Below are 12354 nucleotides of genomic sequence, written 5' to 3' on the forward strand. Positions count from 1 at the left end.
CCTCCCTTCACCATAAATACCCATATTTTATATTTTATATTTGCTGGCTATAATATATTGTGTTATTTTTAGGATTTGCACGCATTTAAACCCCACTTTATTTTAAATGAATAAAAAACACAACAATTTTAACTTGAATGTCCATCCCCAAAGCTAAATATTAACACATAACCCCCGCCCTAGCGCTTAAGAAATGATCTGAAGTGCCTCCACCGTTTTGCACCACCACCAACCTCTGATAAATCATGAACAGTCCCTTATAGCTATTCATATATTAAAATACAGTCTGTGATCACAACATGTACAACAGCGCCTCTGTGGCGGTGGAGCGGTACTGCAGGGAGAGCTGTGGTTGCCATGGTACAGCGTCAGCGGTCGGACTGGAGCAAACCTCAAGGCGTGGACCAGAAAAATACAATCTGAACTCCCCCGGCTGTCAGGATTGCTGTGGGTAATTACAGGACGGCAAATTAAGAAAAAAGATAGTCACGACTGGTTGTGTCCAAAAAGAACGGACGTCTTTGCCATCCCATCTCGTATCTAACGGTCGCTAAGTTAGCTTAACTTCACGCTAGCTTGCTAATAGTTGAAGCTATTTAGCTAACATTAGCCGATCGAGCATAAACAAGAGGCCGTTTATTGGTACAAAGCTTTCGTAAACCAGATAAAGCCAGCAAGATTTTGAAGATTAAACTCAGAAAACGCAGGAGGTGCAAGAAGACACTGAGTGGTAATGTTAAAACGCATCCCACCTGTTGATTCTTTTGTTGCTATGCTAACATAATAAGCTAACATCCGCTTTCTAAAACTCCTCATAGGCTAACGTTTGCAAGTACGGTTAAAATGTTGTTTGGAGCATCGTCTACTTTTTTTCTCATATTTACGTTTCTTTGATAACGTTGCATGCGAATGTACAGCTCATCCTCAGGTAACTTAGCAGCTCTTTTATCTGACAGGCAGTGTCACGACAACAATGTACCTGTCAACAGCAGACGGCCTTCTTTAATCCGATCTGTCCGTGTCACAGAGCAAGAAAGCTAGTACTACCGCTGTAGTGAGCCCTTGATAACACACATCTGTTTGTGTATTTGTTTTCACTAGAGAGCTTGTGACCCGACTGATGTGAGGGATGATGTCAACAGAGATGATGGGGATATAAAGTAACCTATGTGGTGAGTGTTATGATAATGTTTACACTACTATACATTCAGGTATATTTGATTATAATTCTAATTCAGTTAGTGAAATCACTTTTTTTTCTTCCAAATTTTTCATTTGACAATAAGGGACTGTTCTTTATTTATCAGAGGAGAGGGGTGGCTGCTCACTGAGCAACAGACGTCACTTAAACATTATAGACCAGAATTTAGCGCTACATATAGGTAGATCTTTTTTCCCACATGATGTATTCAAGGACCTTTGGAAATTTGAAAATCCAATGAAATTTCTGTTTTTACAGTGTTTCTGGCAATGATAAATTATGGAATTGTGGCAATGTTTAAAGAAATATGCCTCAAAATATGTTTTCTTTAAAAATTTGCTGAAAAATAATACAGCCATTTACAGTTGTATGCCCCTCCTCTCAGCCAAAATAAGTGCTAAAATAATAAGAGCTCCCCAGAGCTTAAAAAAATCACATGCCTCCCCTTTTTGCACCAACCCCTCCACTCTCATAAATAAAAAACAGTCCCCAATAACACAGAAATTGTCTAGTAAATCAGTTTGAATGTATATCTGTTAGTGTATTTGTTTGTAATGCTTGGTGAGGAGAAAAAATATGAGTTGTTTTTACCTTTAAATTCTTTAGTCTGTTTGTTCAATTAACCCCTGAAACACTTCTTTGTTTGTATCAAGGTCCTATAGGGTGTATCTGTCCTGCTTCACTGACAATAATTCTCTTTTCTGTTTTTGGTGATGCTGTTGTGTGTACTGTTGTTGCCATAGATACTTGCCCATCTAGTGATTCTATTACAGTCAGGGCTGATGAAAGGGCCAGATGACTGAATGACCTTCACATGCCATTAACACGCATATTAAAGAGTGTACTGGCTCTTTAATTCCATATTTAGCCTTTGAGGTACTCAAAGTTTTTTTGATCTCTTACACAAAAGGAAAAATTTGGAGCTGCTGGACCTTTTAATTTTGTTTATGTTTCAAACAGGGGCTTTTTATACCAGCAGGGAAATGTGTGGGACTGTTAATGTCGGATGTAGAAAACCTAAAACCACATACCTTTGAGCCTGACCACAAAAGATCAACACCAATTACCATTAAATACCCCATATTTCAGAAAGTCAAATTTACGTTAATATAAAGCTGATCTAGGTGCTCTATGAATACTTTGAAAGTATCAAAAGGATCAGTTCACAAAGAAATACACACAGTCCATATTCAGACACTGTGCCTTCAAATGAGCTGGCAGGACTTCTGTGAATTTGTGATGTCAAAAATATACTGTAGTCCAAATCACTGTGACGTTGCTCCATCAACAAAACTCACTTCTGGGTAGAAAACTGGCTACTGTTTTGAATTGTGGACACATTTGCTCTGCTTTTCCTCACACAATAGCTGATCGAGACAGTAGTAGACCAGCAACTCAACTGGCTCGTTTGTTGGAGAAAAAATGCTTTTTTTCCCTAAAGGAGTCTGTTGTTTTTTTATATAACAGCTCCAAATCCCTGCAGGTAAAAGCTGTCTTACAGTGAGATAAAGCAGTGGAAATATTCAAAATATAGCGTATACTTGAACTGATATTGATTTTTTTTAGGTGGGCCTTTTTTAGGTGGCCTACAACTAATCGATTAAGGCAGAGTTTGCTCTGCACCTTTTGATTTTATGGCATGGACAAACGTGGACCCAAGCTATCTTGCTTGGCTTAAAGACACAGGCGCTAAAACGCAGAATTTCAGACAGACGGTAAACACAGGTATATTCAGGCAGACTGAACGAGTAAATGATGTGTTTTTAAAAAAAATAATACTTGTAAACATGTTCAAGTAGAAACCGTAAATAAAGATATGAACATTTAAATGAGCACAATATGGGACCTCCAATTTCAGAGGATTCTACATTTCATGAACACCTGAACTTTATTTTTAATTCATTTTTCCCCTATGTTTCTGTATTATTTGAGCATTTGTGTCTTACTGCAGTCAGAAATGGTAATCGGCTGTTCAATAAGTCACCAGGGCAGATGGGGGCAGGCTAGTATTTTGTATGTAGCAGCAGTGGTGTGGAGTAGTGATATCATACATCATTCAGCCTCATGGAAAATTCCACCTCATGTGTGTTGTCGCTTAGTGACCAAGACACACAATACGGAAAACCAGAGAGAAACCAGTTGGCCTCGCTTCTTATTACTGTTTTGGATGAATTTTCAGAATTCTCACCTGGGTTTCACAGTGCAGATGTTGAGGTCATGTAAGAGGGGGACTTTTAGTGTAGGTCTGTTAAATCAGGTAAGGTACATCAAGTATAAGTAAGTGTTATGGTACATTATCATTTTTTTTAAAAAAGTAATTCACAGTCTGATATGTTTCTTTCTAACTTGTGTTTAATTCAACCCAGCATTTCCTCCAAAAGTGACAATATGGAATCTGAAAAAATAACCGACCTGTATGAAGACAACCGGGATCAAAGTCGGCAGTCACTCCGGAGTACAAAGAAAGATTCCCGAGCATCATCCCTCCAAAAACACAAAAATAAGTTCGAGGGTGACAAAGACGTCTCTGCTGAGAGTAGATCGAAAACCCGAACGTGGCGTTCAGATCCAGATCGGGACCAGATATCAGATGGAGAGGGACGGAGAAGTAGTGAGTCGTTTTACTCAGAGGACTATGAAAACGATTCTCCTTCAGAGGGTTCGCTCACACCGTACTCCCAGTCCCGGACTCCATCCCCTACTCTTCATAGAGGGGTGCGGGCAAAGAGGTTTTCAAACAGCCCCCTCTACAAGACAGGTATGTAAAGCCAAGAGATGATCAACTAGGGACGACTGAATGAATGAAAAATCACCCTGACTGTTTGATTTACTGTCCAGGTGATGGCAGTGTAAGGCAGATGTTCACATGGTGATTCCTGCAGAAGGACAAAAATCCCCTTTTGAGATATGAAAATGTTTTCTTTCTTACTGAAGGTCCATTTGAATAATATTAAGTTCTTAACGACACACTCATTTTGTTGCTATGTGTTAATTTTGATTAATCTTAACTTCAACCAAAGTTTAACCCTTCGAAACCTGAGGAAATTGGCTTAATTTCTTTCAAAAACATGGCAAGAAGGTGAAAAATTAGCAAGAAATTAGTAAAAAGTATATATATATATATTGTTTTTTTTTTTTTTTTAAGACCAAAACAAAAAAACAAACAAACCTGGAACAATTGCTTAAAAATTTAAAATAATTTTCTAACCTAGATTTAAATATTTAATTGTGATAAACACATTAAAACATTTTCTAAATCTACCAAATTCTTGTAATGTGTGCAATGTTTCATTCCAACCTGCTAATTGCCTTTTTTCCATGTCTTCAAAAGAAATCACGCCAATTTGCTCAGGATTTAAAGTATTAATTTATTTTATTTATTTAGCCTTTATTTAACCGCGTTGGTCCCATTAAGATAAAGAATCTCTTTTTCAAGGGAGATCTGGCTAAGACAGTCAGCAGTGTAAAAACACAAAATTGCAGAAAGAGACACAAAAGGAGACAAAATACAATTCAAAAAATACTTGTGAAAGGCGTCTGAAGCAGCACGAGAAAACTGATGCCACTCCAGTTTTTAAAGAGCTAAATTCAACACTACTAGTGCTCTGGTCCATGTGTTTCAGTACTGGTCCGTATTGTCATTATTTCTACATCATGTGTGTTTCTCTACCTCGCAGGTGGTGTGGGGCGGCGGGGTGTGTCTCGCCCACAGCGTCCAGGTGGCCAACCCCTGACCCAGCACCATCGCAGGGGAGTACGTTCACAAAGCAAGGAGTCCACACCCCCCAAAGATCTGGACCTGGTGACCAAGAGGATGCTCTCGGCCCGCCTGCTAAAGATCAATGAATTGCGTAACTCACTTGCTGAGCTGCAACAGCGCACTGATGAGCTGCAGAAGGAAAATCGGGTTCTCAGACAGGTAGACTTACTATTTAAAGGAATACTTCACCCCTAAAGGAGCATTTGTATGTGAGTTACTCACCCCATGTTACATTGATTTTGTGAAGAAAACTGTATCAAAACATTTGTTTACAAACTGTCCCACAACTTGTGCAGTATAATCCAAGTCTCATTTATGCAGTTGTTTGCTCAGTAAATGGAAAACAACATAAAGTGAAATTTATTTATGATCTATGCAAAGCCAGACTCTATTGACTGAAACAGTAATTTTATCTCAGATAACACAGGAGCTGCTGGTCTACCACTGCCTCAATCCCTTTTTTGTGCTTCTTTGTGACTTTAGTGTTATAAAGGGTTAGTTCAGATTCATCAAAGTCACACAATAACACAAAAAAATAACTGCTCAAAGCAGCAGTAGACCAGCAGCTCCCATGTTCAGTGAGGTAAAATTACTGTTTTTGACAGTGGAGTCTGGCTTTGAAGAGAGCATAGATGAGATTTACTTCATGTTCATTTTCCCATCTGAAAAGGCTGTCTGTTTGGGAAGTGTATACGATTGGATAAATGAGACTTGGAGTATGATGCACAAGTTGTGCGAGAGTTTCAAACGGATGTTTTGATATAGTTTTGCCGTTGTTAAACTCCAATGACTTCAATACATCAAGAATTTTCTCCATTTTGGATTCTTGGTTCACCAGAGGCACGTGAGAAAAGCAACATTTTCTGCACAAATTCAGTGTAACACAGACTGTTAACTGATACGCAATTGCTTGTTTTAGGAGTGAAGTTTTCGTTTAAGTTGGGTTTAAATAGCTTAGGCCAGGAAAGATAGAGAGACAATAACATAATCTTTCACCTTAAAATTATTTTCATTCCTTGTTATCTTGATAACCTGTGGAGGCCTAACATCAAATTACTTTTTTTCCATGCTGCAGCTTCAAGTGCGCCAAGAGAAAGCCCTGCAGCGCTACGACGACACAGAAAGCGAGATTTCCCAGCTTCTGTCGCGCCACAACAACGAGACCCACGTGCTGCGCGAACGGCTCAGGCGCACTCAGGAGCGGGAACGTGCAGCAGAGCGGCGGATGAAGGACAGCGAGGAGCAGCTGCAAAGGAGTCGGGCGACCATCGCGCGGCTCAAGAAGCTGGTCGACCAGCGAGAGTTAGGAGCCAGAGATGAGCTGAGCCGCAGGCTAGAGGAAGAGAAGACACGGGCGCAAGAGGCAGAACGCAAGATTAAGGTAAATGTGTTTTATGTTTCTTTCATTTACCTATTTAATGATAAAGTTGAGTTTACAAGTATTTTACTTCTCTAGAATCTAATGCAGTATCATTACTTACTCATATCTGAACAGACTTTTAAGGGCCTCTAAATTGTATGTTATTCAGTGGAAATCACATAAATATATTAGGATTTTATTTTTTTATCTGTATCTGTATCTGTATCTGTATTTTAATCTGTAAATATATGTCTTACAAAGATATAGAGCAGTTCATGTTCAGTAAAATAGTCTATTTTGGGCCACAATCTATCATTTCTGAACAGGTTGTTTTTTGACCCATTCACAAAAGCCAACAATGTGAAAATACTTTATTTATTCATGTTATTTAATATTATTTGTATTTTTTTTATTTAACCCAACGGGACTTACCTGGTTAAATTTGGGTTATAAAAATTAAATGATATAATAAATGATGAGGTTTTACAGTGTTGGCTGTTACAAAAAAGTATCCTGTTCACACATGATAAAATTAGCCCCATAAAAGACTATTTTTCTGCACATGATCTGCCGTTTGTCCTCTTGAGATGTAGCTTAATTCCTTGGTAACAAACTATTGGTGTTTGGTTTAGAAGAGTAAATCACTTGCAGATAATACAAACACTCTCATTTTGCCAAATTTCTATGTAAGGACCTCTGACATCCTCAAAACAAATTTCCTCATTAGACCTGACTTTGTTTTTGTTGTGTGGACACTTGAAAGTGTATTTGTTTATGTGTGTGTGTGTGTGTGTGTGTGTGTGTGTGTGTGTGTGTGTGTGTCTAAAGGAGCTGGAGCGCAGCATAGAGCTGAGCAACAGCAGTTACCAGAGGCAGCTGGCCGCAGAGAGGAAGAAGACAATCAGCGCCCAGGAGGAGATCAGGACTCTGCAGGAGGAGCTGGAACGACTGACTAATAAACTCAAGGTCTAAATATACTTCAAAATACTAACGGAAAGAAACTGTATCTGCCTTTATGACTGGGTATAAATATTATATGTTATTTTCACCGTTTTTTTCTCATCAGGAGAAAGAAAGAGAACTAGACGCTATGAACATCTATGCTAACCGCATGATAAAACCCCCCGTAAGAAAAGATGCTGACAGCGTCACGAAGCGGAAAGGTAAGGCCGAACTGTCGGTTGCTGTGAGGGTGACAGAAGCTTATTTGTGCAGTTACCAAACTATCTGTCACAAAACCTTAAAGGGACAGTCCACCCCAAAATCAAAAATACATTTCTCTTACCTGCAGTGTTATTTACCAAAATCCCCATTGTTCTGGTGTGAGTTGCAGAGTGTTGGAGATGTCGGCTGTAGAGATGTCTGCCTCTTCTCCAATATAATGAACAGGGTTCCCACAGTCACGGAAAACCTGGAAAAGTCACGGAATTAGTAAAAATCTTTGAAAGTTTTGGAAAAGTCATGGAAATGTGTTATGTGTAATACATTTTTACAGTGGCTTTCTGTGGATAATCTTCCAAGTAATGTAGCATAACTGACAATGTATTTTTTGTAGCTGTCAAATCACTGTAGCCCTTATATGCATCAATGTTTGATGTTTTCTTTGCCATCACACACTTTTCTTTGTTTTTTTTCTGCGCTCATCTATCTCTCCATATGTGCCAGCTAGCTGCAATAATGATTAATGTAGTATGAATTTGAAAGGTTTGAAAAACGTTGGACAAGTGAGACAAGAAATTAAAATATGAATGAATTGTTTTCTATACAAATGTGTGGGAACCTTAAATGGAGCTAGATGGCACTCGTCTTGTGGTGCTCAAAGCACCAAAAAAAAAAAACATTTAAAAAACTCAACAGCAATGTGTCTTTCCAGAAATCATGACCTGGTTACTCAAGATAATCCACAGACCTTGTTGTGAACAGTTTCATGTAGGAACTATTTTCTGTCTACCAAAATACACCCACCCGCTGTATCACTGGAGAAGGAAGCGTGCATCTACTGCTAGCTCACCTAGCACCACTGAGCTAGATAATGCTACAGCTTAGCTGAGGAGAACACCATCAATGTTTATAGCTCGTGTGTCTTCTCCATGAGTAGATGCACACTTCCTTCTGCGCGGTAATACGGTTGGCGGCTGCAGTTTGGTAGAATTGAAAAGTTGGACATGGATGCTAATAATAGATGTTAGTCATGAAACATGTAATTTGCAACAAGGAATGGTTTGAAAAAAGATTAGCAAAATGAACTCTAATGTATGACTTGCTTTTGTTTCACACCCAGTCCCCAGCAGGAGCAGCGCCAAGGCAGTGCAGACTAAAGACAGAGCGTCCAGTCTGGATTTCCCCACACCTCCTCCTGCCATCTCTGACAACAATGAGTACAGTGAACAGGCACCTGATGAATACCTATCACTCAAGGTAGAGTCGCTTCACTATGCTTCACACCAACGTCCACACTTTGTCTTCTGTTACTATTGTCTACTACTCTCAATTTACGTCAGCAGGAGCTTGATGGAGTGGACAGACAGGCAAAGACAGAAGACAGACCTCAAAAGGGGGAGCAACAGAAGATGAGAGATGGAGAGAAAGAAAAGGAGTTGGTGAAGGAGAAAGAGAAAGAGGAGAAGCCGAAACTCAGCCAGGAGCTAAATGTGCTTGAAGAGAAAGCAAAGGCACTGAGAGATGGTGAGAAAAACAAAGAGTATGTACAGTATATCAAATCCTACTGCACTGAGAAAATTAGGAAAAAGTACTTTCTTGAAATCAGACAGAATTGTCAGCTTGTCTCACTCCAGTTCCATCTTTAGTGTTTTATTGTGTAAACTGGTGGGAGGGATTTTCGATTTTTTTTTCAGTCATTAGAAACCAACGTATCCACCTGAATCTAACATCACCAGGCATGGGGCATCCAGTAGCTCAGCCGGCACCCCTTGTACAAAAGCTATGTCATTGTCACAGCAGACATGGGTTCGATTCCAACTTGCGGCCCTTTGCTGCCAAAAAATCTGAAAGAACCTGGACCCAGGTAACGAAAAGAACAAGAAAGCGGTAACAGTTATTGATCGGTTTTATGTTCACAGGCTGGGAGAAAAAGAAAGAGGAAGAAGACAGAAAAAAGACAAGTTTACTGGTAAATCAGGAGGAAGAGAACAACAGGAAGCGTGGCCATGTCCAGGAAGAGGTGGATAGGTGGAACCAGGAGGCTCTGGCCAATCAGCACGCATTAGCAGAGGCACGACGCAAAAAAGACCAGCTGCTAGCTAAGATGCGTGAAATAGACCGCCAAGACCACAGACCCCAGGACAACATATTCGCAGAGTCTAGTCCATCTGAGGCCAATAAGACCGCCAATAACCATTCCTCTCCTCGTCTTCCCGAGCAGAGGACCCATAACTCTGCGATTTTTAACCTCACAGAATCAGAGGAGTCGGCCAGTTTTCGCGCTGGTTCTGGGTGTGGCGACGGTGGAAGGAGAAGATCGGGCCTGGAGGGCGGAGCTGTAACAACAGGAATGGGGAGGAGAGCACTACGGACTCAAATCTCCAGCGACGACTTGGCATTCGGAAGCTACGCGCCTTCTTTCGGACATTCAACCTCTCGAGGTTCCTCGGGTTTCCCTCCACCTCCACCCAAAGAGGACAGGGACTCTGCGCTAGAAGCAATCGGTATTTTTAGTCTCAGAGGGATGGAGACAGAGAAAGACAAAGACACGGAAAGAGGAGCGGGTAAAGAGAGGAAGTCCAGCCTCATGCAGCAGCTATTTGGTGCCGTGGCAACACCTGCGGGTGACAGCGTCAGCACCTCCAATAAAATGGAGGTCCTCAGCAGCCCTCCAACTACCAATGGAGTGCGTTCAAGAAGGGACGGACTGCTCAGCTTCAACTCAGGGTCCTCCACTCCTCCAGCGTCCTCCCTGAACGCCCTTAACGTCGCAGATAACCGGCCTGCCATCCGTGCCATCGCTTCATTCGATGACGACATCGAGGAACTCACTTTATGAGATTAATTCAGATTTTAGGTAGTCATTCTCATAGCAGGCCATCACTGATGTCCATCAGTCACAAAATAAGACACTGAGGTGATCTCCAAAATAAAAGATTGATTGATAAACTCGATTTTTAATCTCAAGTCTGAACACACACTGTAAAATCTGAGAAGATGGTTTTACTTAAAAAAAAAAAAATATGGGAACTATTTCCTTTTCCTTTTCCTTTTCCTTTTCCTTTTCCTTTTCCTTTTCCTTTTCCTTTTCCCTTTCCTTTTCAAGGCAATCAGATTCAAAGATTATTTTAAGTAAGCTTAATTTGTTACTGATACTTGTGTAATTTGTTTGATTATGTATCAAATCCCGGTAAATATTTCAGCATTATTAACAGAACCAAACATACAGAGGAAGTGGAAAAAAGAGTTCCTGCAATGACTCTTAAGTATTATATTTCTGTATAAATGATATATCATTTAACTTGAGTGACTGTTTAATGTTACATGTAGAATATTTCCAATTTAATGTGATCTCAGAGCATTCAGGTGTGTGTGTGTGTGTGTGTGTGTGTGTGTGTAGACACACGAATGACAAAGACAGCGTTTCTGAAACTGGTAATATTAAATTTTTGACCCTTTGATTTCTTTTATCACTAGTAGCACTTTTTTATTTGGACAAATTTTATTCCATAAGTCTGGGCACAGACATTTTTTAGTTAGCGTTCATGCCATAAGAAAGCACCACTAAGCAATTTGACAATCACAGTATGTTTTAAAGTGCTTAGTGAATATCTAAGAACCTTAGAAACTGGTTATTTTGTAACGTTACAAAAATGGAAGTTTTCTGTAGGTTTGTACCTACCAATATTATATTGATGCAAATTAAATGTCCCATGACGAGGAAAATGTAATTGACGCTATAGAAATATGTAAATGCCCTATCATCAAATGATGCTAGATAATTAATTTAAGCTCATTGAATATGGAAGCACATAAGAATTTGAAGTTTAAAGTCCAGTGAATAGTTAATTTTGAAATTTAAACACCACTGAGTTCATAGAATCAAAATATTTTACTTTGAAAACAATGTATGTAAATGCATTTATTCTGAATTCACCACTTTTAAATTGATTTGCAGAGTCAATCTAAAAATTCAAGAAGGAAAGTTTCAAATAGCTTTTTAAATATGCAATCGCCATTTGAAGTTTTTTATTGCTTGAAATTTTGGATCAGAATTTGAGTAATGGAAATGATTCTGTTTTTGAAATACTGAAATTAGAATTTTTCCATCTGAATTTGGGATCATAATTTATTATAATAAAATATATAATTAAAACATATTTTAATCTAAATTCTATTTTGATTTTATTTTGATTTCACAACAAAAAATTCAGAATCAAAGATTTAATGCTACAAAATCAGTGATGTTTACGTGGCTGCTGAAATTCAAATACTTTTGTCTCTTATTTGCCTCCATAATTAAAAACTAGTGTAGTTGCATGTCATATTAAACCAATTAAATGTTGTCAAATAATCATTAGTATGCACCAGGGCCTTTGTCCTCAGCACTGATATGTTTAATGTGATGGCAGCACTACACTCCTGCAGACAATCAGCTGTGAGATATTTTGAAGTGGATAGATAAACTCTTTGTTTTTATCTATATATATTTATGTTGAATTTATAGATTTATAATCCTAATGTGGCACAATGATATTATCACCACGCTGCATCAACAAGCTGTAAAACTGATACTTGTGTATTTTTTCACATGTTCGTTTTGACACATATTGAAGAGCTCTTCGTATTTATAACAGTAGAATTTATTATCAGAACTTTCAGAAAGATGAAACATGTAATTTGTGGTCAATTTGTATTTATGTGTCAATTTTTTGTTCAATTTTTTTGACAATTTGTACATATTGTCCAATTGTTATTAAGAGTGTGTTTGTCTTAGTCTATTTTGTCAAATGAAAATAAATGACAGTTAAGGGACTGTTGGTTATTTATTAGAGGGGCGAGATGGTGCTAAAACTGGGGCTTTTTTCAATT

General features: G+C 38.8%; 1 protein-coding gene across 6 annotated transcripts; it reads left to right on the forward strand.

Moving 5' to 3' along the window:
• Positions 1-307: 307 nt before the first annotated feature.
• On the forward strand, positions 308-12298 carry lca5 (lebercilin LCA5). 6 transcript variants are annotated; one of them, XM_088089072.1, is made up of 11 exons: positions 308-451; positions 1102-1172; positions 3381-3458; positions 3568-3959; positions 4879-5120; positions 6037-6342; positions 7150-7287; positions 7388-7484; positions 8603-8739; positions 8823-9006; positions 9402-12298. In XM_088089072.1, exons 4-11 carry the CDS (start codon positions 3590-3592, stop codon positions 10319-10321), a joined length of 2394 nt encoding a protein of 797 aa, XP_087945198.1. In that variant the 5' UTR covers positions 308-451; positions 1102-1172; positions 3381-3458; positions 3568-3589; the 3' UTR covers positions 10322-12298. The 6 variants fall into 6 exon arrangements, with proteins under 6 accessions (XP_087945198.1, XP_087945195.1, XP_042359426.2 ...); XM_088089073.1 differs by having other exon boundaries at positions 312-447; XM_088089069.1 differs by lacking the exon at positions 3381-3458.
• Positions 12299-12354: the final 56 nt, after the last annotated feature.

This window comes from Plectropomus leopardus, chromosome 16, assembly GCF_026936395.1.
Source record: "Plectropomus leopardus strain MGB_pleo_1.0 chromosome 16, ASM2693639v1, whole genome shotgun sequence".
Taxonomy (NCBI): Eukaryota; Metazoa; Chordata; class Actinopteri; order Perciformes; family Serranidae; genus Plectropomus; species Plectropomus leopardus.